Source organism: Chaetodon trifascialis, chromosome 11 (genome assembly GCF_039877785.1).
Source record: "Chaetodon trifascialis isolate fChaTrf1 chromosome 11, fChaTrf1.hap1, whole genome shotgun sequence".
NCBI classification, from domain to species: Eukaryota; Metazoa; Chordata; class Actinopteri; order Chaetodontiformes; family Chaetodontidae; genus Chaetodon; species Chaetodon trifascialis.
In genome coordinates, this window is record NC_092066.1 from 12,192,355 (window position 1) to 12,215,029 (window position 22,675).

Genomic DNA, 22,675 nt, shown 5'->3' on the forward strand with positions numbered 1-22,675 from the left:
TTGAAAAATACACCTAAAAAAAACACCAAATCACAGACTAGTTAACAAAACGAAGTTAAATATGTATGGATGTTACTTATTACATGTTTGAATGTACAACAATTGCCTCTCTCATACCTTCCACCTCTTCTGATCACAGTCAAATAATGCCACTTGTCATCGTGATATTGTTTGTTTGATTTCCAGATCTTGTTGTCGAAATTGAGAATCACATGGCCATTTTCCAACGCAAGATTCATCCCATTCGCCTGGAAAACAGGGAAAAGAAAAGTTCTTTTTAAATCTTGCCTGTTGTGCTATTTGAATCTGATCTCAAAAGTCGGAATTGAAACATCAGATTTCAAAATAAAAGTGAGGACTGACCTGCTGTTTGTCCTGCAGGATGAGACCCTGTTTCTCTGTGCTCTTGAATCCGACAGAGACAGTGACGTCATTAGCCAGACTAAAGCCTGCAAGGTCAGCCGACAGGGAGCTCCCCAAGCTGAACTCTGCTTTACGAGTAACCTACACAACAACACAGACATTATAGATGAGTTAATTAGTTACAATTAGGGATGTCCCAGTCACGTTTTTTTGCCCCCGAGTCCGAGTCCGAGTCATTTGATTTTGGGTATCTACCAATACCGAGTCCCGATCCGATATTTCTATAAAACATTATGAAACCAACTAAGAGCAAAGAATAAGATTCAGGATGCCCCTTATTTTTATTTTTTTTTTACCAATGGCTCTTATATTAACATGTAACACTTATGCACAATTGTGCATGCATGCAGTGCAGTGTATTGTAAACTTCTATGAGGAAGCTTGAATTACAGTCTCAAGTCAGAACAGAACACAGAAATAAAATAAAATTTTCTTCACATTAGGAATAGTGCATTAAAGACTCAATAGTCTAGTATTAAAACAAATAGCTGCTTAACTTAAAATAGGCATCAAATGCAAACAAATGAGCAAATAAAAGTGACTGTTATCAAGTAGCCTAAGGCCAGTATTGTGCTTTTTGGAACTGCACTCCTAACTCGTATTCTCAGTGCAGTGTCTTGTAAACTGCAGTGCAGTGTATTAAGGGGTCGTATCAAGTTTGTGGTGTTAAAAGCAGCTTTGTCCTTCCCACCTCTCGAGAACCCGATTTTGCATATCTCGTAGTTTGCGATTGCATTGTTCTCGTCATTCACTTTGAAATATTTCCACACAGCGGACACAGTAGCAGCATATCACGCGCCTCAGCTTCAAAACAAACTGCTGCGTGCTGCCATGTTCCGCGCATGCGCTGTTCAGTGGCGTCTGTCACAGACACAGACCCGGCCTGTAAACGTTGGTAGTTAATAAATACTATTTTATCACTAATAGCCCATATTATTTATCCGATACCTGATCGGGACATAACGTTTGAGTTCCATTCGTGTCTGCAGTCATGTGATCGGTCCCGATTTCCGATCACGTGATCGGATCGGGACAACCCTAGTTACAATACAATACAATAAGTGTGGTTTGGACGGTGATGTCAATTGGTAACTGGCTTGAGATGCAGAGGTTAACATCCTACCAGGGAATCCTTGGGGCAACCTTTGCTGATGCCCACTTGCTCAGCAAGAGGTTTGAAGTTGTTATTCAGCTTCAGATTCTTCATGCATCCTTTGAATGGCTGCATGGTGATTTTATTCCTGTGAGGAGGAACAGAAAGTCAAGTTATTCTCCATGAATCGGGGAAGGATCAGTCGTCTAACTCACAATACACAGTGATGGAGGGGAAAAATGTAAAGCACGTACTTCTCCCTCAGGGCTTGTGGGGCACCACCAATATAGTATTCTTTAAAGTCGTCGTTTTTGTAGCTGGCTTGAGCTGAAATCGTATCAGTTTTCCCATTACTGGTCACCCGGACTGACAGTTTTCCCTGGGCTGTACTAATGATGAGGATTTCTGCCCATTCCGTAGTCTGTAGAAAGGATAGAGGAGCAAGACACGTTTGATTGAATTATGCATTATTTACAAATCTGGTTGTTGAGGAAGAAGTGCAGAAAACAAAAAAACGTCTTACCGGAAATATTTTCTTGTCCTGCTGTTGTTTAACTGGTTCATTGAGCAAATTACCACGTAGGACAATGATGCCCTTCTCGAGTGTCACGGTGAAGTAATTGTCCTATGTTTAAGAAGAAATAGAGAAATTATATTCTTTCAAATAGTACATATAATACTACTAAAAATGCATCAAAATGTGAGATTTATAACGTAACCATATGTAGAACTTACCTCACTTCCGATGTAGAAGAGCAGACCGTTTTCTGCACGAGTATGGGTGGACATACCGATGAGGAGGAAAGGATACGTTTTATCCATGACCACTTTGCCATAGCCAGTGCCTTCATAGTATTCAGAATCCATTGGAGGTACATATCTGGACAGAGGGGAGAAAAAGTCACAAAATGTTTTCCATCTGCCCTTTTTCTAGGCCCACGTATTAAGGATCGCAGTGGGGCTGGAGCCCACTCAAGCATTCACTGGGCAAGAGCTCACCAGTCTAAGGTAGGGCTAGCACACTGCTAAACACCAGTAAAAGGCTACAATCAGCCTGACCTACATGCCTTTGTGAGGAAACACCCACATCACTACAGAAAATCCACAAAAAACAACACGGGAAGATCAAGTAAGTACTGCATTGAAAGGGTGAGTGCCAGTGCCAAGCACTGTTCAGGCAGATAAGAGGGGCGAGAGCATCAAAAACTGGGGTGGGGTGAGATTGAAAATGTCAAACACTAGATGGTAATACAAAGATAAGTTATTTTCTGCATGCTGAAATAACGTCACAACATGTTAGTGCAGAAAAGGCATAGAAGCGCATCATAGTCTTACCTCTTGCATGGAGTCTCAATATTGATCTTCTCTGCCTTCTGGAAATTATAGAGACTGATGACTTTGTCGTTGAAAGATGAGAACTCAATGCAGCCCTTGTACATGGGGTACCTGAGAGAAGGTGGGGGCTGAGGAGAAGCAAAACAGAGAAAGGTATTAATCAAACCCATGTTAGTTAAAAAAAATAAATGTCTGGCTGTTCTTATTTCCTTGCTGCTTACAGTGAAGTCGGCAGGGTAGCCTCCAACATAGAAAACGATATCACTGGGATTGATGTCCAGGAGGTTCTTGCTGTCCTCTCCTTGTTTATGGCCCTGAATTGGTGCACCAGGCGTGTTTGAGGTGATATCTTTGGTGAGGACAATCTCTGCATCTTGATAAATTCTAAATTGCGAGAGGGGAAAGAATATCCTCATATTCATCACGTTTACAATCCATTATATATATATATATATATATATATATATATATATATAAATATATATACACACACACACAGATGCATTACTGAGAACAGGTGAATAACAACTGAATGAAGCTTTCCATTCACCTGCGTAGGTCCACTTTATCGAACTTGGCCGGCTCAGACGCAGACTTGGTGATGAATCCCGTTTTCATCTGGTACTCAACTCCATTGAGCTTGTACACGCCGTACAGCACGTTGTCCTTCAGGACCATACCTAGGTAGTTCTTGGAGGACTACAAGACACAGTTTGTTAACGCCATGTGTACAATTAGTAAATAAATCTTATATTAAAACATTCACTTGAAATTAGAGTTGCTTACATCTTTGTTGCCAAGGTACAACACAAACATGTCTCCTTTGTCTCTGGCCTGTCTGCGTCGGCGGCTTCCGTCTCCCCTGCCTTCAGGTCTCTGCAGTGACAAAGACATGGCTGTGTAGGCCTTCAGATCCTCCAGATTCTTAGGTGGGCGCAGCTGCACGTGACCATCGCCTGCGAACTTCATCGGGATCACAATCTGGAGAAGACATAAAAAAACAGAGAAATTAGACCCATCGAGGAAAAATAGGGAACAAGTTGGTTTGATTGGGGCTGGATACTGTATGGATGTATTCAGAGTGGGACCTCACCCTATTGGCTGCGTCCCGGGCTTGTTCAATGAGCTCTTTGATCTTCTTGATGTTCTCAGTTATGTTGTTTTTGGGGGGGAACTTTGAGGTCAGGTTCTCCACCTCTGAGATCTTCTTACTCAGAGATGGGATGTTTTTCAGCAAGTTATTCACTGCAAGTAGAAGAGAGGGCGAGAAAACAAATTATAACGTGTAAGAAATGCAACATCTTTACATGTTTTATAAACATTTACACAACCCAGATTCCAAAAAAGCTGGGATGAAGTGCTATACATTAGATGTTTGACCTTACTTTTGTAAATATCTGCTTATTCTGAAGTTGGAGTGGAAGCCGAAAGCCGATTCAAAAGCCGATCCAAAAGCCGATTTTCTGTCTGAGTTGGACTTTTTTGGAATCAGGGTTGTATAAAAAGTGGACTTCTATATTACTGGTTAATGGGCCTAAAGACATTTGTTCAAAATCTCACCTGTCTGGTCCACATCATTCAACACATTATTCAGGTTGGGGTCCACAGGAGTGGCAGCAATCTTGTCAATTTCCTTTCTGATGGTATTCAGCTTGTTCATAGTGTCATTGGCCGTGCCATTGGCCGAAGCTGCCTTCTTCTTGGCTTCGTCAATCATACTACCGATGTCATCTGATTCGAAGACAAATGAAGAAAAACATGAACTCTGGGGACAGACTGGTTAAAGAAATATTCATGCTAACTGTCTTGACTTGTTCTACCTCTCTTGATGTCTTTTAATTGCTTTTGTGCATCAAGCAGGTCTTTCTGAAGATCTTTCTTCTTCTTGTCAGCATTCTTCAGGCGATTCGTCAGGTCAGTGAGATTGCCTGCAGCGCCTGTCAAAGTAAAACAAGAATTCATGACTGAGCTTTAGGGTTATTTTAACAACTATCTAATAGTAGGGCTGACTTACCTTTAAGGTCTTTATCTGCCTCCTTTGCATTCTGCAGTAGATCATTACCAGTCTTTTTCAGGTCTTTTGCTCTTTGTGTCAGCTTCTGGTTTTCTACATTCTAAAGGAAGAAAAATGTTAAAGTGAACCAACATTTTAAAACGTTATTATCATAATATCATTCCAAGAAGTGTGTACGGTGATTTAATGATTAAGATATCAGGTCTGTGGCTTACCTTCAAGGCATTCTCTGCTGCACTTTTGGCCTCATTAGCTGCAGTCTCAGCAGCATTGATTGCATCTGTGATGTTCTTGTACGCATCAATAGCGTCTTTGGCATTACGCACTTCAGTGCGTCCACTTGCATTCTTCACAGCACTGTAATATACAATAACACGGGAAGAAAATAAACCCAAGACACACAGAGAATGGATGCACAAAACATGAAAATCTCTAGCATAAGCAACAGACAGGGTTTTGCTGAAATCCATTCATTAGAGCTCAGGTTATAATGAGGTTGCGTGTCTTTATTGTATGAACAGAAGACCTACTCCTCAAGTTCCTTTGCCAGCTTGCTAAGGTTCTTAGCATGTTGCTCTGCAGCCTCCACAATGCCCTCCTTCGCTGCCGCCTTGGAAATATTATTCACCTTCTTGGTCAGGTCAGTCTTGGCGCCATCCAGCTGTGCTGCCAGCTGTTCGTATTCCTACATAGGAGAGGGCAGGGGAATGAGTGCAAGTTATTCATAAGAGCAGAATATGTCATTTACCTCACCTCAGGGCACAAGGAGCAAAAAAAAAACAAAAAAAAAAAGATCATTATCTGAGTAGCATGTTAGGACCTGACGGCTCGCGGGTGTGGGATGAGAGATGAGGCCGTTCATTATAACACAGCTACAGTGTGTCACAATGTTTTGGCTCATGAGAAGCAACACAGCATATGTAAGTGCACAGATAATAATTTGAAGTAAAGAGCACGTAGGCTACAGTTTTTCAAGCGTACCTTTTTGCTGTCAGACAGCATTTTGGCCAAATCCTCTGTTTTCTTCAGCTCATCTTTTGCCATGCGCACTTGGTCCTCAACAATCTTCCGCTCCTTTTTCAAGTCTTCGATACGTTTCTGCCGAGAGAGCAAGAGTATTTACACACACTGTGTAATGACAATGAAAAGCAATTCTTTCAATTTGCGCATTCTTTACTTAGTTTACATAATACTATTTACCATTGCTTTCCTTACTAATCATTAACCAGCAAGTCCATGGGTTTCTCAAAACTACTTGTCAGTTATTACCTGTAGATCTCCTAGCGCCTGAGCATTCAGTCCATTCTGGGTGTTGGCTTTTTTCACAGAGTCCGTCGCCTCCTTCAGAGCCTTGTCCAGGTCCTTCAGTTTGTCCTCATACCCCTTCAAAAGGCCCTTAATCTTGTCTGCTGCATCCTTGTTCAGGTCACACTGCTTACTTACATTAGCGTTGATGTATTCTAGCACTGGAATACAGAGTAAATGAAAGGAAATGTGACCAGTCTGCGGTGAATTTTTCTCCAGTCATCCAACAGCTCTCCACGAAACTGAAGTTTCTTCTAAGTATTGACTAAGTGTCTTACATTTTTTGGCCTCGTCTCTTTCTTTCTCAGCAACTGTCTTCGGATTGGAGAAGTTTCTGTTCTCCATCTCCTTCACCATGCGCTGAGCATCTTCTAGCATTTTAGTCATGTTTTTATTGGGCGTGTCACCACGAGTGCCTGCCTCCTTCAGTTGGTCCAGCAGAGCTTCACACACACAAAAACACACAGTCAGTCAAGCAAATACTTATGCTCTGATAGTCAGCGACATCCAGTATTGGAGACTATTATTAAACTATCTATTAAGATAAACTAAGCATGTTGGAGGACAAAACATGAAGACATTAAGACACTAGAAGACAAAATAGACAGAGTTGTGGTGCTGAGCTGAAATTTGCCTTTACCTTGGATTTTTTTGAGAGTGATTCGAATGTCTGAGTCCAGATCTTTGGCCCTCTTGTGGGTTTTTCCAACATCTGCCACAGCCTTGTCAGCATCAGCAGCCTTTTTATCTGCCTAAACAAAAAAAATACATACCGACAATGCACATTTACACACATACTGCGTGCTGATATTGCAATAAAATGCTCGGGCTTGTCTCCAGTACTCTACCTTGTCTTTGAGGGAGCTGATGTCATTTGAGAGATTGAGTGCCTCCTTCTCCACCTGGCCAACTCTGGACTTTTGGCTGTTGATGGCGGAGCTGAATTTGTTGACAAGAGTCTGGAAAAAGCAGGGTGGCAGAAATGTAAATAAAGTTGCACAAAGTCACATTCAGTTACTGCAGGTGGTGTGCTGGAGCTTGAGGCTGATAGGGGCTGTTTTTTAAATGGTGCAGCTGCGGGAATTATCCAGTGGTGTATCATGAAAGCACAAAGGACACACACTCAAATGAAGTGGATGTAACAACTGAGATCATGAGGGAAAGAGAAACGACAGGTCAGTGCGACAAATACTGGAATCCAGCGGTGTGGTCTCTAACTCGTGTCAACACACAGGCTGTGGGACAAAATTCACCGAGATGGCTTATCAGCAGGAATCTCGAATGTTTGAACAAGCACACCCATCCTGTGCCAAACTGTTTGTGTGTCTGTGTGAGTGTGTATTGTACGTGTAGGAAACAGTGCAGGGTTACCTTGGTGTCTGACATGGCCTTTTCCAGCTTCTTCAGCCTGTCCTGAGAGGAGGCGCTGGCAGTGGCATTGTCCAGCTGAGACTTGATCCTTCCCAGCTCATCATCCAGCTTCTCCAGACCATTTAGTAAAGTCTGAGCACAACTGTCACACTCTAGAAAGTAAAAGGGGATTGGAGTAACAAAAGTTTGTCCTCAGATTACTGACAACTGCATGTCACAGCGTCAGACCTCAGCTCTCTTTATTAGCTCACCTTGGCAGTTCTCATCGGTGTTTGTGTCTCCAGGCTCCAGTGTGTTCTTGCAAACTGGGGAAACAGTTCATTTAAATGAAATGTATGATGATGCACAGGAATTTAAATGAATTAACTGAACTAATTAATAGTGGATTCATGCATTGCCGAGTCCAGAATCTGACCTCCAGTCTTGGGATCACAGTTGTTGCTATTGCCATTGCAATTACAGGGCCGGCAACTTCCTCCTGCCGTCAGTGGATCACCATAGTAACCAGGAGCACAGCTATGGGAAAAAGAAGTGAGTGGCAAAATAGAAATAAGATAAGAGTCTTCCAAAAGACACAGTATGTGCTCAGGCCTGTTAACGGATCTCACCTCTCACACTTGTCTCCGGTGTAGCCTGCTCTGCATATACACTGGAAGTCACCAAAGACCTCTCTGCAACCTACGGCAAAGCTGCACATCGATAGAGACGATCATGAGTTCATCCCCGAAATATCATTTAATTCCTGTTTGGAGGTTTTTCATTCTTTTCACCCACCTGTTTGCGGGCACGCTGAAGGGGCACGGGCAAACTCTGCATGTCCTCTGAGCTGCGCTTCCATAGTAGCCGTCTTTACAGTGTTCACATCGGTCCCCAGCTGTGTTGTACTGACAGTTCTGAAAGAGACATAATGCATTCATTAAACCACTTTTAAATCATATGTGAAGAATGAAGCGAGTAAAGAAAGAAAATACCGGAGAGAGAGGTATAAAGGTATAAAAAACAAAACTGTGAGTGCACTGCAGCGAGCCTGCCTCTGTCCATTTGAGCTGCTAGGGTGTGGATCCATGCAGCCATTGCACACACAGGCCCGGTCCTGAGTGTCTTGCATAATAATAACAGAGCAGAGACGGTTGAAATAATGAAATGCATGAAAAGGTTCCTCCTCCCACCAAGGAGAATAAAAAGCGAGAGGAGCCCCATCACGGGAAATTAGGGTGCCAAATCAAATAATGTTTCTGATGTGTTGATAGAAAAAACACAAAGATGTGCCCTGAGGCTGCGAAGTCTAGACTCTGACTAAACTGTGGTTCACAGGCACACTGGAGTCCGCTGGAGGTAATCACTCTTGGTTTTAGTTGTGTGGGTGTCGGCACTGTGTACCTGTGGTCATGACGCCATTAGTAAGGGTTAAGTTGAGTGTGTTTCTTACCAGGCACCTCCCGGTCTTGTCTTCACACTCATCAGCCAGACCGTTGCACTCACAGGGCACACAGCGGCCCAGGAAAGGCCCACTGCCATCTCTGTAGTAACCGGGAGAACATTTCTAGAAAAGAAGAACATAAAAACATGATTACCCTACTGGAAATTACTGCTTAAGAGTATAACTCATACATCCAGATGTACCACTGCATATCTGGATTCAAAAGCAACATTATTTTATTCAAACAATTATGATACTTGGGGTTGGCAATATACTTGATACTGATATTGATATATATTATGATAGAGATAGATGTTTTCTGGAAATTATAACTGAGGAACATTTAATAGGCTAAACAACCAGACAGGAGCGTTTGTTTTTGGCTAATCCAGCAAATTTAATTATTTAAAAATTAAGTCTGTTCATCACAATTATATAAAAATCCTGTGAATTGGTAAGTTGATTTGCCTGAAACTCCAATTATTAACAGTATAAGGGTTAATAAATCTCTCATATATCTTTGACATCTATCCAATTAAGTTATGTATTATCACATTATCCAACCTCAAATGATATCATGGTGTATAACAAAACACCAATTATCACTGCAGTTTAGAGCCATTAAACTGTGAGCACAGAATGTGCTTTATTTTACCTAAACAGTAGCAGTGCTTCCAGAGATTGTGCCACCATTCACAGAGGGCAATTAAAAGCCACTCTCCCAGACAGCACCTCCATTTGGTGTGTTATGAAGTGTGAGAGCACACAGCAATGAATTTCATCTAAACTGAGTGCCATAAACAATCAAGACTGAAGGGCCAAAGTGTAACCTTTGCTTTGAGAGATAACAGCCTCAGAGACAGTAACAAGACACATCTGAGACACTGAGAAGTGTGACCTGCAGCTATGGTAAAACAACATCCCTTCAACAACAAGATCTTCATGATTTTACCTGAATCTGAGAACTGGCGCCACTGTCATTGACAGAGGGAAAGTGAACTCTCTGTCCTCTGTCATGTACCGAGGGGTAGTGCACCCTCTGGGTACCCTCATCATTCACTGACGGATACTCTATCCGCTGAGTTCCCTGGTCATGAATTGAAGGGTAGTGTATCCTCTGAGCCCATCTGTCATGATGCCTGGTGTAGCGGGGTCGCTCCCCTCTGTTGAAGGGCCTGTGGCCAGCACAGCAGAGTCCAATCAAAGTCCAACATAGCAGGGTCGGCAACAAAACCCGGGTGCGCCAGCGTCTATCCATACACGTATCTAACATTCCTTACGTTTAGCCTGTGTGAAATAACGCCCCACTCTCCCCTGCCGCGGCCTCTTAAACACACATACCCACGCTCACACACACGCACATGAAGAGGACACGCCCCATGTCCTACCTGAGTCAGTCTTGCAGTTCAGTATGAGTGTATGCAGGCGCACAAGCACACACATGCAAGTGTGTACACGCCGTCTCCCTCTCTCTGGCACACACACACACATTTGCGCACACACACACAAAATAGCTTGAGACAATTCAGTCGAATGTGGATGCACACACAGGAAATCAGACCAGAGAAAAAGAAAATTACCACACTGTGTTTACTTAACGCTGCAGGATCTGGTGATAAAGTCTCGTCTTGAAAAAGCAAGAAGAGCTTTCAACTGTGCATTAATATTCTGTGTGTCTGGTTTATAATAGTGTTTGTGGAAGTATACAGTATGTGACTGAGAAGAAAGTCAGACAACAGACTCACACCTGAATCACACTCCTCAAACACACAGCAGACACAACTAGGCGTGTCAGCTATATTTGCAGACACGCACACACGCTGTAGGTGCGCGCAGGCGAGCACACTCAGCTTTATGAGTAACAATGTGTTGCCAGCTGCCACACCCCGTGTGTCAAGGCAAGGCCCCTTGTCATGCCGCCTCTGGGCACATAAAATCAAACTTCCTTTAAAGCACTCCCCGTCAGACGATGGCTCACGTATACATGAGTGGGTAACCACATCTATGGCAACAGCACCCACTTTAGAACAACATTTTAAAGCTTTCTCAATGTTCCTCTTTCTCTCCACTAATAAGTGATCTCTGTTACATGAAAAATGCTTTTAATTAGCAGATGCTCTTTTTCTCTCCTTTTTAATTAGCTTCTGTTGGCAACACCGCTGCCGTCACATGTATACAAATCAGACAGGAGAAGCACACACTCTCAGGCTCGTCAGCACTTTTCCCAGGATAAAAAGAATTCAAGTAAAGCCTTTTCCTTAGCAACAACATCGCGGCTGTTTGCACTATGTTTCTGTGAGCCGTAGCCATGCCAGTGATTATAGCTGTACAATCACTAATATTATGTCTGCGTGATTGTGCATCATATCCCAGCCTGGGGCTACACTATTTGGCCGCGCAGCCCTCTGGCCGGTATTTTCCAGTGCATTCCACCCAAGCCTCCTCAGATGATGAATTTTTCCTCCTGGTAAAGGGTGTGGTACTTGGTTCAGGCGTGTCAGAACACCCTAAAAATATGAGGAGGAGGTCCAGCTCCTCAAAGATGACAAGATGCATTGCTCCACCCTGCTTGTTATATCCAGTGTTTCTCAGAGCTGACAAAATGATCCCCACCCCATCACCATGTTTTTCTCGTTCGACACACCTATATGTACACTTCAGGTGGAGAAAAGACTTTTTTTGGGGAATGGAATTTTTTTTTTCAGTATGTCCATGAAGTTGGATTCCTTTCAAGTTTTAACACCCAAGCCAGGAGTCACTAACACGCTAAACTTTTATTGTTTGAGCTTCTATTTTCTTGCGTTTGCAGCCAGGGTCAATACAGAATATTTTTTGTTTTCCCAAAAAGACACAGCCTTTACACCCTCTTTTTTTAAAATAAAGAAATAAAGAGCAGCAGTATTGAGGGAAATCTGATGGCCTTTAATTCCTCACCTCACAGGAGTCTCCGGTGTACTCAGGGGGGCAGGAACAATCTTCCACAGTGTTTCCAGGCCCACCGGTCCCTGTGCTAGTCGCCCCCTCCAGGCCCACCTCGCCTAAGCTGAGTCGCTGGCTCTGAGTAAAGTACAAAGCTCGGATCCTCAGGCCAACCAGGCCGGCTAGGACCATCATCAGTTCCTCTCTGGAGACGGGCTTGTTGGTGATAGCATGGCGCCAGTTTCCCTGCAGATAACAGATCTGTTATTTTCTGACAAATGCTGAGAAACCTGTAGGGGAAGACCATACTCCAAAATCATATTTCATTAGATTTAAGATGATAGAGAAAACAGTATAAATATGTAAAGTCCTCTTGAGGATGAATCTTATATGCTTTGGTGGCTCCCTGACCTTTCCCCCAGCACCGTTATCAACATAACATTTCACTAATACCCAAAAGTGACAAAACCTAAGGGCAGATTCCTGTGAACTTTTACTAAACACAGCTACACTCCCCAGAAATAAACCCTTTGGACATTAAAAGAAGTTTCTAGTAGCCCCACTTTCCCTTCAAAATCTGCTTCACACACACATATCTTATAATCCAACAGTCAGGTTGCCAAGGAATCATAACTGCAGCTCAGTGTGCAGTTCATCCGCTTTGATATCATGTGGTCGATCTGAAATCACAGCCCTGTGGTGCTTTAGACTCTAAGTCAAATAGAGCAGCTGGTGTGTACTTTACCTCCAGGAACTGGACTCTGCCCTGATACAGCCTGTCTGGAAGTGGGACTTGTGGAGCCATGTGGATCAGGGTCAGATCCCGGCCCTTGGGGGATATAATGAGTTAGATAAACTGTGTGTCCATTGCTGAAAAAAAGAGGTTTAAGAGTGAAGAAAGTAGCAGGCCTACGCACAGTCAGCACAACATCAGGTCTTCTGTCCATGAGAGTCATCCCCTCACTGGGAATCCCAAACGATTTGGACTGGTAGGTGAGGTAACCACCATAAGATGAAACCTAAGGCAAAGGGCCAAGGCAGAAATGTCTGTCAGCTTTGTCTGAAAGGACTGCAGAGACCACTGGAACACAGAGCTTAAAGGAAAGCTCTGTATCTCTGCAACCTGGGTCTGATTTCACACAGAGGAAGTAAGAGCTAAGGCCATCATTTCGATCAGTCATGATAGCATTTTACCTCTCAGTTACAAAGATTTACCTCCCATAGCAACATCTGTATGACAGAATCCATAGACGAGACTTAAGAAGATCAGGCAAGCTGTTCGGAAGTGAAACATGTGACTGGAGGGTTACATTACAATCCTCTACTGCACTGGAAAAATGGGTCCATGTGTAATAATGGAAAGTGATGTAGTAGCTAAAATTTGAACTTAAATATTCATTTTCACTTCAAATGGAGTCATGACATGATATGTTTAGTGAGTAGTGAGTGAGCTGTAGTGAGTAAAATATAGAGAAAGCTATGAAAATAAGACCCAAGAAAATGCTGAATTTTCTTTTGGCAGCAGAATCTTTGTTGTCATGATGTTCTTTCCCTCCTTTGACTCACTCTGTCTCCCAGGTAGGACGATGGTGCCACCCAGTGTAGAGTCTGGACTGTACGAGGCAGCTCCTGGATGTCTGCCACCACTGTGTTGCTGGCTGTGTTCAGCACAGAGGAAACCTCCTCCTGGTCAGGGCTTTCCAAACGCCAGGCCTGCATGTCTACAAACTAATAACAAGGAGTATTTGGGGGTTAAAATGAAAAATCCATCTTAAAACTGCACTGTAGTTCAGAGGTAGTTCAGAGGTGGCAACTGACTCCACGGGCTTATAATACACAAACATACCAGTAGAAGCACATTCATTGTAGCTGAAAACAGACATGATGGCGTATTAAAGAATGTTCCCAGAGCCAGACGTTTTCCTGAACACCATGTTCAGCTTTCATTAAACAAATGACGTTGTTCACCACATAAGAGCTATCAGCCAGACAGCTTTGCAGGCATAAAATTTCCCAAGGCATTCACAGACATGCAGGGGCACGAAAAAGCGTACACACCTTCCCCCTGCGCTTGCTGGAGCTCTGACACCGGTCAGTCGCTCCGAAACAGAAGCAGCTGGTGCAGCCTTGAGGGTTGGAGGGGTCAAAATAGAAGGAACCTTCCCGACAGGTATCACACTTTACTCCAGCAACATTTCTCTACAAACATGGCAGCAGTGACAGAGAGTCAGAGCGGAGGAAAGACCAAACCAAGAGAAACGAGTCAGGGGGAGTTTTTGATGGAACGGACTTACCTTGCAGAGACACTTCCCCGTGTCTGGGTGGCACACGTCAGCTGTGACACCACCTTGCTTACACTTGCAAGGCAAACACTCAGGGAAGCGATAATAACCTGCAGCACAGCGGTCACACTGCCGGCCCCCAACCCTAGGTTTGCAACTAGAAACACACAGGCACATTATCTTTAGTAAAATCATGGATGTGATTTTCAAACTGCACAACCACATGTGGTTCAGACATTTATATTAGGAAAAGTCTCCATTTACACATACAACCGAAAGATTTTGTGCATTACTTGCTTTATGCCTTCATCATGCGGTCGGTTGTTTCGTGGATCGAAACCGTACATGACAGAAAAGACAATCTATGAATCAACATGAATGAACTGTGAACTTATCCCCTCGTTAATTACTTGAAATAGTTTGGTGTCATGCTTCACTTTCACGGTGAAGAGGCTTCAGGCATGACATTCCAGCCTCTTTCATCACACAAAAGTGAGTGAAAACCATTAAATGTACATTATAGAGAATTAAGAGGAGTTTTAAAATTATATTCAATTATGTATTTGAGCAACTTCTATTATATGGTGACAACTCAACTGTACAGAGGATTACAGTAAATCTATAGCTAACAGCAAAGAAACATAAATATAAAACAGAACCACTGCATGTTATTATTATTATTGAGGTTTGGAGTCATATGGTTAAAGAACCAGTATTTTCTCTTCCCAGGTGTGACCTAAAAGCTGCAGCTGCAACTACCATTTTGGGAAAGTATTTGGAGAATCATGCAGTATATTCTTGGGGTGACAGATTCCATAGACATGGGAGCCACTTTATTTAGGCAACCTGCCAGAGGGAAGAACAGGAAGTAACAGATACCTCCTGAAAATACTGACTGCAGCAGGAAAAAAGCAATCACTTGCAAATGGTTACAGGCCGAGGCACCTGCAGTAGATAACTGAAATCATGAAAGAGATTTATGAGATGGAAAGACAGAGTTTCTCACTGAGACTGAGAAATGACTTCTACATTGCAAAATGGACGAAATGGATAATATATTTGCTGGAAGAAGGGATGTGCTCTCTCCCCTCATCCTCATTGCTTAAAATGTCATTAATCTTCCTCCTGCTGTATGCCCTGCCAGGAAACGCATACAGATTATGCAGTCCAGTACAGACCCCCTGTCCATAATCCATAATATATTATGTTTGTTATCTGGGTGTTGCTGATGTCATGGTGTCTGGCAACATGTTGTCATACTGTGCTGTTGTTTTAGTCAAAAAAAGATCTAATCAAATCTTAGTGTTAAAAAAAATCTCACTAATAAACTCTAACCTCCATCTAAATAAGTGCACATCCTCAGTAGGTTTCCACTCACGTGCACTGCCCGGTGATGCGGTCACAGTCAGCTCCTGTGTTGGCTTTGATGCCATTCGGAGAGCATTCACAGCCCTCGCAGCCCAGCAAGGGGTGATAGCTGAAAGTCTGAATCTGACACACATCACAGGCTGGTTTGACTGTCTGAGGAGGGCAGATGCAGCGTCCTGTCACCTCGTCGCACAGTCGGCGGCCACACTCACATGCTGCGGGAGGGAGGAAGAGGGGATTTTCAAGCTCGAGCTTAGACACCAGGAAACTCACATTATAACCAGAATAAGTCAGAAGTAACCATTCACTCACGTCTGCAGTAGGGGAAGCCGTAGTATCCTGTCGCACACTTTGTGCACTGTCGACCGATGACATGCTGCCTGCAGGGACACTGTCCTCCATTCGGATCACAAGTGGTCCCCGTGGAGCCGGACTTGTCACAGTTGCAAGGCAGAGCTCCCTCATTGTAGGCTGCTGCAAGAGAGCGGGCAGAGTCTCTGCAGAACTGGGAAGAAGTTCTGGGGCTGAGGAGGTGGACAAATAACAGGCGTTCTTTCAAATACAGATGTGGTTTTCACAGCTAGAGGGCACCATTTCCAAAAACTTCCACTGTGATGTTCATTATTGTCAAACTGCTGTACTGGTGAATAAATCAAACAAAGTATCAATATATGACAGATTAGAAGAGAGAAGATCTTAAAACACACTAAGAAACAACAGATCATGTCTTTCACATGGATTCACAGTGGATACCTACTCAATATAGAAACCTTCTCCTCTACACTGCTGTATGAAATCTGCAGATTTAACCAGCGGATTCTCTTTCAGGAGATCTGGGGTGTAGTTGCTATCGGGAACCAGCAAGATATAATCCTACACAAAAGGCACAAAATCATAACAAATGATAAAATCACACACTCTCACCTGAGACTTCCAGGTTGTTTTGTGCTTAAAACGCATTTTATCAGTATGATGGAGAGAGTGATAAATGGATAAAGTGAGGATTTGAAGTGTTTAAGTCATATATTTCAATTTTATCTGAAGGAGGAAAAGTAAAGCAGGTGAACAACGGGCATGCAAAGCCCAGCCTGCCCCTGCCTCACAGAGGCTGGAAGCTTAGCTTTTACAAAGCTGTGCGGGGCTGCCAGGTAGAGTACAGTCCCTTCATTGTTGTTGTTGGGGATATGGCATAACACTGAGGAAAGAGGACCTCAGCATGCCAAGTACTGAACCTGAACAACTCTAGTACAAAACACAGACTCCTCAAAGCTGCAATTTGTTTCCATATTTCTCTCAAATTTGGTGGGTAAACATGATTTGTGTGAGTGTTTAACTGACCAGAATAAGTGTCTGCCTAGGTGGCACAATCACAGAGATGGTGGGTGGCTGCCAGGAATTCCTGTCAAAGTCAAGGGCAATGCGTCCATCGGCGATCACAACCTCCCTGCAGCCTGAGACCGCGGGGCAGAAGGACGCATTTATTGAACCTGTAAGAGAAATTAAAGTAATTAAGAGAATGGAGAATGAGGAAGAAACGCAAGCATGCTGCACAATAATCCGTCCCTCCTTTAAAGCCATATAGGGAAGTGTGTCCAAGGCCTTTGATCATCTTGTCATGAGCTGGGGACTTAATCTGCTCTTAAAGGAGGAATCAACTCCTCACTGAGAGAGCTTTCCCAGTCGCTGCCCGAGTAACTATGCTTCTATCCAATGTGAGCCAGTAAAATGTTTAATTCAATTTCACTTGACAGGACTAAACCTAACACTTCTCCAACACTCACCCTTCCACTCACGGCCTGCATCCACTCGGACCTCCACGGGGAAGGAGGTATGTTCAGGCTGGCGATAATGGACCACAACCACATACCTGCCCGAGAGGGGCACCTTGGGAGTGAAACTGATCTCAGTCTGGAAAAAAGAATGAGGGGAAAAAAGCTTTGATGCACAGTCTTTGATTTCTGACACTAGGGGTCTCTCAATCAAAACAGTAACAACAGACATAGTTTGATGATGTAGTGAAGTAGCATGTGATCATGGGAGTTGTTGTCATCATTGCCAATGAAAATTAATAATCATGAGTGAGCAAAATAACAATATTAAACAGAGTGGCTAGCTCGCTAGTTCGCCAACTTCCTCACTCTCTGACGCATCATCTGGTGTTTTGGTAACTAGAGGGGTAAAGGGGATTTGACACCATTGACAGGCGAGTACCTTGAATAAAATTACAGATCATCTCCAACAGCAGCAGGAAATTAAGTCCAGGAAAGACCAGATTATTTAACAGGTAAGGAAGGGCCGGGAGTTTTTACCTGAGGGTATTTAAGCAGTATCCCATCACTCTGAGGTTCGTGGTCAGGGAACACCCCAGTCTGTCGTCTCCTTCTCAAATCCTCATTCTGTTCTCGTTGGGGAGGAAGAGCTGATGCCGAAGACAGCTGTCCATCACGGCCAGCATACAAGATCCAGGCTGAGGTTGGCTTGTCGAACTGCCTCTGAATGCAGTGCCGACTGGAAACATAAAAACAGCAACAAGATGCTGTTACCTAAAGCCTTCTGATAGTGGCTGAGGTGCTGGTCAAGCGGAACAATGTGAGGTGTTGTGAAAAGACATTATGTGAATATCTTCAGGTTTCTTTACAACTCTATGCGAGTAAGATTGAATATCTTTGGGTTTTGGACAAATATATTTGAGGATGTCATCTTGGCCTTTGGGAAACACTGATCAACATTTTTGATCGTTTTCTTACATCTTATAAACTTAACAACTAATTGATTTATCAAGAAAATAATCCACAGATCAATCAGCCCTTTCAATGAGGGCTTTTATCACACACTAACTCAGGGGTGACTCATTACACAGTAAATGACAGGACTGCACAATGACAGCTATAGACACGTGTAAGTGCACCATCCAACCTGGTCGTTAGGTGCAGAGTGAAAGTACATTTCATGTGACAGACAGAGAAAGAGAAAGTTTGGCCTTAAGTTCAGCCTCAGGTGCATGACCTTTCCCAGCTGGAGGAATGCATGCAAGCACACCTGGAAAACAGATGTGTGTTCGATACCCCACACAACATAGAGATCTAGTCTTGCATTACAATCTCATAAATTGCAGTTTACGTTCACGGGTGTTGAAAAAAAAATCTCCATATGTTATTAAAAGCATGCAATGATGTTTATACAAGGTGACGTACCTGTCTTCAGTGAAGCGGCCATGAGTGGACGCACAGAGCACCTTGGGTTTTACATACTCGATGGAGAACTCCTCTGCAGGGACTGCATACACTTTATACTACAGAGGGAAACACATTTGCTTCAAATTTCACGCTGCTGTCTACATATTGATTTATTCTAAATCTTTTGGGGAAACATTTCCCTCACCAGCAGGAATGATGTAGTGGAAGTTTGCAGAAGGACTTCCGTCTTATGAGAAAACTGCAACACTGTCACGCGATTATTACTGTCCACTGCCACACTCCGGCACAAAAAGCTGCAAGGGTTAAGACATGCAACAGCTGAGAAACATATATATTCTGCAACTTTCTAATTACAAAGACATAAATCAACTAAGAACTAGAACAAGAGATGTTTGAAATGCTGAAGCAACAAATAGGGGACTCACCTGTAGGCACAACTGTAAATGTTGGCCCTGGCCGGGATGTGGCCAACTGGCTGGCCACTGATGAGTATGTTGACATTCTGGACAGCGTCCACCTCGCTGGCGTACTCCAGGACAAGGACATATGGGCCTGGACGAGGCACACGTAGACTGAGCTGGAGCTGCGACTACGGGACAGATCATACAAAGTTGTTTTCATTTTAATGAACCCCAATGAAAGGACAAACAAATAGGGAGGAAAAAATGAATCAGTAAAAGATTATAAAAGCATGTTCAAGTGCTGACTTAAAAGGTTGAGCCTTAGTTAATTGGTCAGTTGTACCACAGTTGTGACGCTAAAAGCCCAGTCATGTCCTTTTATTCTGGACTTTGAAACAGCTGATAAGAGCCTGCCTAAGGACCTGCTTTATAGCTTTGTAATCAGTCAAGTCATGATTTAAAAGGTGATTCACAACAATATTGAAACCAAACTCTGAAACCAACAATTCTAATTGTATGTAGGCGCGTAAGTAAACCCGGGCCCTTCACTTCACCTGTCTGCCATTGAGAACGACCATCTCAGGGTGATCTGGCGTGGGACGCTGCACACGAGCCTGCCTCCTCCTGCGCCCGCTGCGGCTGGAGAGTTTTCCCTGTGAGCCCAGTGTGGAGCTGAAGCTATCCATGGCCACATTCTTATACAACAGACAGCTGGGAGAGAGACACAGAAGCAGAGGCAGAATCAGCAAGAATGATGACAGATAATTACATGATCACGCTATTTTAGTTGATGTGAAAGTTAAGTGCTGGATTTGAAAACAAAACCTACTTATGTCATACATGTGTATTGGTGAGCATGAAATAGGAAAAGACCTAAAAAAAACTGAATAGAAATCTTGAAGATTTACTTTTTGTCCCTGTTTGCAGTGGGTAAGTATGTGCAGGGCTGGGTGATCTTTTCCTGCAGCAAAGGTGCCTCATAGTAATCCTGGGGCAGCAGCACTAAATAGTCCTGGAGAGTGAGAGTGACAGTGTACTGTAGTTTACAGCCTATTACACATTTACTATTTCAGAGTACAATATTACACAGGAAGACTTAAATTCTTGTTCTTTCAACTTTGTTTTCATGATAATTTCGACATATTTTCTTGCTTTTAAACTCACCAGCAAAACCCCCTCTGCCTTTATGTGAATGATCCATTTCCCAGGGGTCAATGCAAAGGGCTCAGCGAAGCCCTCTCCTGGGACAGTGAGGAAGGACGGGGAGGGACTCTGAGGGAATATTACTTCCTTACTCTGATCTGACCCTGCAGAACAGCACAGCAGAAATGTCTGCAATGTTACACACTCACAGCTGAGAGCACAGAAAACAAACAAGTAGGACATCATCAGCATAGAGTAACACATGACACACGGTATAAATGTCATAAAGGAAATGGGTTATTTACTGTATTTCTTCAACAATGGGTTAGGTTTGATGATATGATATGTAATGCATATGAAGTGTAAGAGATGACTGAATGTCAGAGGCAGCCTCACCTGCAGTGCCTCTGTTATTGGTAGCCTTGATGCTACCTGTCACACTGGTGCTGCTCGGGTTAGTGAACCGCAGAACCACACGGAATAAGTGCTGCCTCCCGTCTTTTGGGTCAACATGCACTGTTACTTTGACCTCACTCTGCAGGGATGAGAGTGACACACAACTGACTACAATGGCACAGGTTTGAGTAGACGATGAGGGTATAATGTTAAGAGGAAGGTTAAAGATCATGTCACGTGGGCAGAGGAGAGGCAAACGGAGCGGGTTAATCAACAGACAGCAAGCAAAGGCGAACAGTGGAACACACAGCCAAAGGAAGGCAGGCCCTTCACTTACAGTCACAGCAAGACTGAAAGCCAGCTTCGTCCACCACCAAGATCCTTGCTCTCACTTGTGCTCTCCCCTTTTGTTGGGGGGTGGAGTAGCGCATTACAATATGGAAAGTGCCAGGAAAGCCAAGGGTAAGCGTTAGGATCACCTCCGGCTGAAGAGAGATAGTGTTAATTCTAAGAGGAGCTGGTGTCCACATTCCTGCATCAGCTTGTTGTGGCTGAGTGCAGAGACTTCAGTGCAGAGGTAAAAGCAGAACAATCATGGTGGTGTCAGAATAGACTGAAAAGGAAGCTAAAAGGTTATTTAAGTAGCAGAAAGTCACAAAAAATAGCCATACTGTGATTTATTAGAATAATCACATCAATGTATTCAATATATTAAGGTAGTGATGTTAATATGTACCAACCTGTGCCAGAGACATTATGGCATAACCTCTCCAGCTGAAATCTGGGAACTCTTGGGGGCTATAACCAAAGCGCACTGGTCTGGCATTTGGTGTGGTGCCATCTTCAATCTCAAACTTCAGTTGGTGCAGAGTTGGAAAATAGTAGTTTGGTGCTGGCCTAACAAGGTGGATGAAAGTTAAAATGAAAGTAGGTTCATAATCAATTTGGAGAGGCCTTGAAAAAGAGAAAAATATTTAAAGTCAAATTTTCTCTGAATCCTAATGCATGATGACATCTAAGATGGCGACATCTTACTCAGTGCATTTACGGCCGACTACATTCTTCCGACACCGACACTGTCCAGACATCTCATCGCACGCCACGCCAATGGCGCCTCCCACATCACACTGACAACCTGTCAATGTCAGAGAGAGTCAAAGTCATTAATTCATTGATTAAGTCATTGATTAAAGAGTAACTTAATACAGGACTGATGAGGAGTGTTTCCCTGCACTCTATGGTTAAAACTTTGAAGTTGGCTGCAACTCCCACCATCACCGATGGGAGGTGCATCTGTAACCACACCCAGCGGCGATGTAACGCTGTACTGACCACACCCTTATACAGAGATGAGAGATTAGACCACTGGAGGTCAGCAAAAACAAGGTCTTCTGTAGAGTCTTGAAGGTAGCAGCCTGCAAAGCCTGCTCTTGTTATGTGTGGATTAAATTAGAGTTTCCTCGTAAGCTATGGTAACACAGTACACAGTGTTTTAAGTATGATGTGACGTTAGACGTTTGGATAAGGAGGATTATCTTACCTTGACAACCAAAATACATCTTTTTCTGCAGCAGGAAGTATCCCTCCTTACAGGTGTCACATGCATCTCCACATGCATTAGGTTTACAGTGACACTGTCCACTTTTCTAGACAAACAGATAATGAAGAGAATATTAGACAAACAACAAAAATGTGACAAGACTGTGGCTGAGTACGATAACAGTCGAATCCGAGTCACAGTTTGATTAATAGGTAACTGGAGGTCTTGAAATACTCACCTGTTCACACTCTCCAACACCACTCAGGGTCCCTTTCACATCGCACTGACACTCTGGTATGACAGAGACAGAGAGAAAGGGGCAAGGTTGTGGAAAATAGAAAGGGGATCTGCAGTGAATAGACTCTGATTACAGGATTTTGTCACTTTCACGGGTGAAACGCAACAGCACAAAAACCCCATAATCTTCAGAGATCTCCACATCAAAGGTCCAGAGGAGAATTTACTATC

The 22,675-nt window shown here is 43.4% G+C and overlaps 1 protein-coding gene across 1 annotated transcript in view; it reads right to left on the reverse strand.

Annotated features, from left to right (window-relative positions):
- Positions 1 to 22,675, reverse strand: part of LOC139338860 (laminin subunit alpha-3-like) — a 52,910-nt gene that overhangs the window by 7,013 nt on the left and 23,222 nt on the right. Inside the window, exons 18-67 of the mRNA XM_070974150.1 lie at positions 22,446 to 22,498; positions 22,208 to 22,313; positions 21,703 to 21,802; positions 21,408 to 21,564; positions 20,668 to 20,806; positions 20,293 to 20,435; positions 20,037 to 20,140; positions 19,683 to 19,839; positions 19,153 to 19,316; positions 18,912 to 19,020; positions 18,725 to 18,822; positions 17,840 to 18,038; positions 17,312 to 17,438; positions 16,869 to 17,017; positions 16,288 to 16,403; positions 15,843 to 16,054; positions 15,541 to 15,745; positions 14,175 to 14,319; positions 13,939 to 14,079; positions 13,447 to 13,608; positions 12,798 to 12,899; positions 12,626 to 12,709; positions 11,896 to 12,126; positions 8,971 to 9,084; positions 8,316 to 8,434; positions 8,150 to 8,230; positions 7,957 to 8,057; positions 7,793 to 7,846; positions 7,542 to 7,693; positions 7,019 to 7,129; positions 6,811 to 6,922; positions 6,449 to 6,613; positions 6,135 to 6,331; positions 5,847 to 5,963; positions 5,396 to 5,550; positions 5,081 to 5,222; positions 4,866 to 4,965; positions 4,672 to 4,788; positions 4,412 to 4,582; positions 3,945 to 4,096; positions 3,638 to 3,832; positions 3,402 to 3,550; positions 3,073 to 3,235; positions 2,852 to 2,979; positions 2,252 to 2,396; positions 2,040 to 2,141; positions 1,771 to 1,937; positions 1,547 to 1,664; positions 364 to 504; positions 118 to 248 (exon numbers count right to left, since the gene is read on the reverse strand). Of these exons, the coding sequence (XP_070830251.1) occupies positions 118 to 248; positions 364 to 504; positions 1,547 to 1,664; positions 1,771 to 1,937; positions 2,040 to 2,141; positions 2,252 to 2,396; positions 2,852 to 2,979; positions 3,073 to 3,235; positions 3,402 to 3,550; positions 3,638 to 3,832; positions 3,945 to 4,096; positions 4,412 to 4,582; positions 4,672 to 4,788; positions 4,866 to 4,965; positions 5,081 to 5,222; positions 5,396 to 5,550; positions 5,847 to 5,963; positions 6,135 to 6,331; positions 6,449 to 6,613; positions 6,811 to 6,922; positions 7,019 to 7,129; positions 7,542 to 7,693; positions 7,793 to 7,846; positions 7,957 to 8,057; positions 8,150 to 8,230; positions 8,316 to 8,434; positions 8,971 to 9,084; positions 11,896 to 12,126; positions 12,626 to 12,709; positions 12,798 to 12,899; positions 13,447 to 13,608; positions 13,939 to 14,079; positions 14,175 to 14,319; positions 15,541 to 15,745; positions 15,843 to 16,054; positions 16,288 to 16,403; positions 16,869 to 17,017; positions 17,312 to 17,438; positions 17,840 to 18,038; positions 18,725 to 18,822; positions 18,912 to 19,020; positions 19,153 to 19,316; positions 19,683 to 19,839; positions 20,037 to 20,140; positions 20,293 to 20,435; positions 20,668 to 20,806; positions 21,408 to 21,564; positions 21,703 to 21,802; positions 22,208 to 22,313; positions 22,446 to 22,498 (6,802 nt within the window). The remainder of the gene's footprint in view (positions 1 to 117; positions 249 to 363; positions 505 to 1,546; positions 1,665 to 1,770; positions 1,938 to 2,039; positions 2,142 to 2,251; positions 2,397 to 2,851; positions 2,980 to 3,072; positions 3,236 to 3,401; positions 3,551 to 3,637; positions 3,833 to 3,944; positions 4,097 to 4,411; positions 4,583 to 4,671; positions 4,789 to 4,865; positions 4,966 to 5,080; positions 5,223 to 5,395; positions 5,551 to 5,846; positions 5,964 to 6,134; positions 6,332 to 6,448; positions 6,614 to 6,810; positions 6,923 to 7,018; positions 7,130 to 7,541; positions 7,694 to 7,792; positions 7,847 to 7,956; positions 8,058 to 8,149; positions 8,231 to 8,315; positions 8,435 to 8,970; positions 9,085 to 11,895; positions 12,127 to 12,625; positions 12,710 to 12,797; positions 12,900 to 13,446; positions 13,609 to 13,938; positions 14,080 to 14,174; positions 14,320 to 15,540; positions 15,746 to 15,842; positions 16,055 to 16,287; positions 16,404 to 16,868; positions 17,018 to 17,311; positions 17,439 to 17,839; positions 18,039 to 18,724; positions 18,823 to 18,911; positions 19,021 to 19,152; positions 19,317 to 19,682; positions 19,840 to 20,036; positions 20,141 to 20,292; positions 20,436 to 20,667; positions 20,807 to 21,407; positions 21,565 to 21,702; positions 21,803 to 22,207; positions 22,314 to 22,445; positions 22,499 to 22,675) is intronic.